The 6000-nt window shown below is 32.9% G+C and overlaps 1 protein-coding gene across 1 annotated transcript in view; it reads right to left on the reverse strand.

Annotated features, from left to right (window-relative positions):
* CSF1R (colony stimulating factor 1 receptor) overlaps positions 1-3046 on the reverse strand; it is a 209624-nt gene extending 206578 nt beyond the window's left edge. The window contains exon 1 of the mRNA XM_053463613.1: positions 2675-3046. Coding sequence (XP_053319588.1) covers positions 2675-2912 — 238 coding nt within the window. The 5' untranslated portion in view covers positions 2913-3046. The remainder of the gene's footprint in view (positions 1-2674) is intronic.
* Positions 3047-6000: the final 2954 nt, after the last annotated feature.

Raw genomic sequence — 6000 nt, forward strand, 5'->3', positions numbered from 1 at the left:
GCTAGGATTTTTCAACTCTAACTTCATAATGCATTATGAAGGGCCAACTCCAGTAAGCTTTTCATGTAATGAGGACTGAGCTGGCCCTGCAAAATAAATGGTTGAATCTGTAATGCCTACTGAAGTCAGGGAACTTGAACGTCTATCTACCTTCAAACTCCCTCTTTACTAAAAAATTTATCTTTTATTTATACGGCTCCAACAATTTACGCTGCGCTTCTTACAGTACATACATTCAAAGGGTATATGACAAAACTAGAACTGATACATTAGGTAAAGCTTACAGTCTAAAAGTATCACAAACTACTGTAAGACGTGATTTTAGTATACTTGTTTTAACATACAGCACTTATTTCATAATTGCTTAGAAACAAACTTAGTTCACCTGGTGAACCAAAACGCTTCCAGAAAACCCACTGGATTTGATAGAGAAGAAAACTTTGCAGAAGCATGCAAAACTCCTGGAGGTGTCCATCAAGGGCACCAATGTCCTCAGAGAAAGATCTCGAATAGACTAAGCTTCCTCAAACCTCACTCCACCAAAAAAAGGGTTTGAAAGTTTATGTGATTTTACATCTTACTTTATGAATGTTGCTCCGCTAAAAGGCTTCAGAAACCCAACTGGATTACATTCTCTGGGACCAATATAGTAAATTACTAGAACAAATGAACAGTTTCTGGTACTGCTCCAAACCATGCAATCAGAACAACCTAAAAGTGCATTTAAAAAAAAAAATTGGGGTATAATAATTATAGTAAACATTTAAGAATCCCTATAGTATGTGTAAACATGCACTCCTTACATATATATATATATATATATATATATATATATATATATATATATATATATATATATATATATATATATACATATATATATATGATTCAAAGAAAACAAAGGCACGGGTGGCACAAATGCTTCTTTTTTATATTGCAATGTAGATTTAGTAAATTACTCCTTTAAGAAGTTAAATTGTAAATATTGTCCGTGATTTTTTTTTTCTAGGTTTTCAAATAATTATTGAATAATTATTTTGTTTTTAACTACGTAACAAACTCAAACTTGAGTCATTCAATAAAAGATTAACAATTTCCACACAATTCTTTCAATAACGTGACAAAAAGAGTTCTGTTGTCAGCAAGCTTCATGATTTCGCCAAACAGTAACAATTTAGGCAGGATGATACTATTTGTACAGAAAAGTTACTATAGAGTAAACCAGATTGTGTTGAATAAATCCATGCCCTGCCAAAACGCTTTGTTGCGGGATCAGTCCGTCTCATTACATAACAGTACAGGAACCAGCTGTTATCTACATTAAGGCACATGATTCGACCTGTTACCGACATTTAAATAACAAAAAAAAACAAGTTTCACTTGTACCAAATCATAATTAAAGCGGGATACATTGATACAAAAATAAGATGAATTTGATGATAAAACAAACGTTTTATTCTCCTAAATGCCTTCTTTGATAACACACGTCTCTACTAAGCACAGCTTGTAAAGTTATGTAGCTTGTTCTAAAACATATATTTTTATGGGAAACTTGTACTGTTTTTTTTTTTACTAGCATCCAATTAAAAATGTAAAATATTGTGCTCTTTTACTTGTAATTTTTGTATAATATAGTTGTTTTAGACAGCTGCATATTAGCCATTTGTAAGTGTTCTAGCTCTGTATTCTCAGCTCAATCTAAGAGGTAAACACCCTGACTAATTATAATACTTCCTATGGTAGACAATACAACGGCTCATTATTAATTACCCAGCATGACGCTCTTACTAAAGAAAGTCCCCTCCGTGTGGTGTTTTGGAGCAGGGTGTCATCCAAAGAACAACATGACGGCCAACAATGGCTGCCTTCAGGTCAGCAGATAAAGGACGCTTATGGGAATATAGGCAGCTAAAACAGAGCTAACCTAAAACAAAATTATCCCCCTTAAATGATGAGATGCAGAAAAAAACCCAAGATCATTACCTTTGGAAAGCAAAGCAGTTGTAATATCACATGCGATGTACTAATTGTTATTCGGTTAATATACGAGTCACTAATGCATGACCACACTTTCAATAGCTTGGCAAGAGAAATGTTTCTGAATTATTGCTTTGATCTAATCAGGTGCCTTATATTAGAAGGATCAAGATTCAACTTCATTTCTCCACTGAAAACCCTCTCTCGTCTTCAGAGACAACTAATTGAATTAGAGGTAAATTTCATCTATTTAGGTTTAAAAAAAGATTTCTACGAGCACACAGAACTATTATGTATCTTGTATCAGTTACAGGTCATAATTCTCTTGCATAGCATGTCTTGCTTTTGTTGTAAATCAGATTATAATTGTAATTTTTAAATGTCAAACCAGTAGTATAATAATAATAATAATAATAATAATAATAATAATGATAATAATAATAAATCTGCATTTATGACAGATCAAAAACAGCAATTATTATTAGACAGAATATCCTGATATAATATATATTATATATATAATATATATAATATACTATAATATAATATATATAATATATATATATAATATATATATTATATATATATTATAGGATAATTAATATAGATTAACATTCTTGTAAAAGACAGAAGTTTGCTGTTACAGCTATATCGTATTATATAATAATAGAAAAATAATATACATTTTGGAACCTACCATATCCAATGTTTATTGTGATTAGCAGGGCCAGCGCTGCTATTCCCATTTTTAGCCCTTTCTGAATTGCGCACCCTCCTGTCTTCTTCTCTTGGACTTCTGCAGATAGCTCCTGTTTGCTAGAGAGATTAGGAAGTTCTGAGAGTAACTTTGCAGATGCAACAGTCCTGATTAGGAACTTCTGTTTTCTAAAGATTTCACCCCACAAATGTGGAAATTGTGCAAATGAACCTTCCATCTGAAGAAGAGACCTCTGAGGCTCTGAAAGCAAACATACTTTAACTCAACACCTTTTTTTTTTGTTGGCCCAATAAAAGTTTTCAATGTGTGTAAAGACTCTACTTTATCTTGGGCACAATGGAAACATCAATTTATCTTATCCAAATGAGCCAAAAAGAAAGCAGCACTTTAGCATGCTGTAGTAGACAGGATTATTACTATTATTATTAATATTATTATTATATTTTATTTATCTAGCGCCAACAATTTACGCAGCGATTAATACAATACATATATTCAAACGGTATGACAAGACGAGAATTGACAGACTAACCGATACATTAGGTGAAGATAGAAATAAATCTTATGAAATGTGTTTAAGTGCCTCTTAACAAAGCAAAACTGCTTAATGCAAAACTTAATGCAAAAACTAGCATTATTTACTAATGCAAAATATCTGTACATTTTGACAATATTAGAAAAAGAAAAGGGAATCTATGTTAAATATAATGAGATTGAATGGAATGATGGCAGGAGTGAATGAGACTACGACCGCAGTATATAAATATATAATTATATACTATTAGCCTGTCTGTAGTATATGCTCTGCCATAGATATCTGTAGAAATAAGGTTATCCACTCACATCCATTAATCAAAAGAAATAACATGTCAGCCAGTAATCTGGAATATTAAGACAAACCTAGAGTTTAGTGATTTTACAAAGGCATATAACAACATCATTGGTAGCGGTTAATACGCTGAGTGAACATGCATGGGGCAGGCGCATGACTTACATCTAAAATTGGACCAAGGACTGATTAAGAGTTAAGTCTTTGCTTCGGGAAAAACAGGCAGACTGGATGGACCAAATGGGTTAGATCCGCCATTAAATTCTATATCCTATGTTTTTGTCTGTCAATGTGTAATTTGTTCTGAATCTATGCATAAAGTATATCACAATAAATAAACCTCTTCCAATGTGCCACAAACCAGTTGATATCTCTGTGATGATGAGCTTCAGATAGCGCTGTTCCAGAAAGAAAAAAACAGTCCATACACAAGGAAAACACAAGGAAAACAGTCAACATGTGGGCTTACAGTCTAACCTGTCCTGCAAGTGGTAGAACACTTGTTGTAGACATCCTTTGATGAAGTGCATCTGTTCTTGGATCATCCACTCCATGATGATGCTGTATATGCCAGTTTTATTTATTGAAATTTCAATATTGAGCTATCATATTTGGCATTGAAAGATTATAAATGAACTAAGCAAGCAAATTAGTATACACAAGCATTTCGAAACATTTTTAGAAAGTTTCATTTGGGTTTGTCTTATACATTACCCAACGTATTGTAGTTAGCTTAATAAAACTACATTTAACAAAGAACTGGTACACTTTTTGTTACAACCCTAGCACGTTAAAAAAATGCCAAGGTCCTTATTCATTACATTGTTTATCTAAGAGTTTTCAGAATCCTGCTTGTTTTTGTGATTTCGTAACTAAACAATAAGGTCTTTATAAGAAAAGCGGATCAACCCAAGTATTATCAGTTAGGTGCAGATAACATAGTTGTGTGTATACCATGATTGAGGTCATCCTCCATGACAGCTTGTGATTGCAGTGAAACCCTGTGCTATGCTTATTGAAAGTCTAAATAATTACAGGAATCTCAATGTTCTTAGTACATTGTAGAATTATTCTAGGTAAAAAAGGAAACCATATTTCATACATCTCGTTTTGAAATAGTGACATTTCCAGGAACATGCATGGAAATGTGAAAAACTATACAAGTGTGAGGCATGTAAGATGTGTGAAGAAGTCTCGTCATTACGAAAATTGTACACTTTCTTCTGTTCCGGCTAAGTATTAACATGATATAAAATTAGTTTTCCACCTTTTAGCAGTGGGCTTATCTTTCCAAACTGACCCTTAAGACTGACACAAACACTTGAGAAAGACTAAGCCTTTTAAATCTGTTTAGTTACCTTCACAGTTAAGAGGTAAATAGTAATGCAGATTGTATAGGTGAACTAGTTTAGACCTCACAAGCATTCTAAAATAAGTACAAGAGGCTTTTACACATATCCTAGAGAATAAAGTCTTGCCCAGCCAGCCCGAAGGACTCTTTATTTGAAATATTTAACCTGCGTTTAGTTAGAACCAGAAACTGTAATCACCGGTATAAAATATTTTATTAAAATCTTTCATTTATAAAAAGTATGCAGTATTACAAAAGACATATATCCATCATAAATAAAATCATGATGCAACAAAAATTTGCTTCTTTGGTATCATTTTTTGTTATTGGGTCCATTACATGTATTAAACAGAATTGAAAACAGTGGATCTTCTTTGTGGTCCCTCAATCAATTCACTAGTCCACATTTGAATGTTAGCCACTTATGACTCAACGCTCGACCAGTAGCTTGGCCATGAGTTGTATGTGACATATCACCCTTCAGACAGGCTTGGGTCGCCGCCTCATCTGGACGAAATTAGAGCCACGCTAATGATTCAAAACAATTATTGCTGGCCCCAAGTTATGCATTCACCGGCCAGCCGGTAAAATATGATTTAACTAAGAGCCTTACTTCATCTTAACTTCAAATTTATTAAAACAAAAGCAAAATGTATATCAGAAAAATTTACTATTATGTATTGTATTATTTTCAGAAATGTTGCATTTGTTACTTAAAGTGCAGGCATGGTCAATATCCATGAAAGGTAACAATTACGTAACATTGTCACAGTCAAAGGATATATTTGACACTTGGTTTAATTACTTTGTGGATATATGTAATTCCATTAATTCAAATTAAATGGTATTTAATGCATTTTCAGATAATAGTATATCATGGTAATCCATCCATAGTGAATTCTTATTTAAAATGCATTCTAAAAATATATTTTACACAAAGTTCTGGAATGTTCCATTCATTATACCACAAGGCCATCATAATGCAACATGTTTTGTAATCCTCAGCAAACTAATTGGATAATTCACAGAGCCAAAAAAATGTTTGCTAGCGTCCATAGACTCCCCATTCTAGAAGCTTAGAAGAATGAAAGACTGGAATCATTATACGGCACTGTTTCACCTTAG

Source organism: Spea bombifrons, chromosome 4 (genome assembly GCF_027358695.1).
Source record: "Spea bombifrons isolate aSpeBom1 chromosome 4, aSpeBom1.2.pri, whole genome shotgun sequence".
NCBI classification, from domain to species: domain Eukaryota; kingdom Metazoa; phylum Chordata; class Amphibia; order Anura; family Pelobatidae; genus Spea; species Spea bombifrons.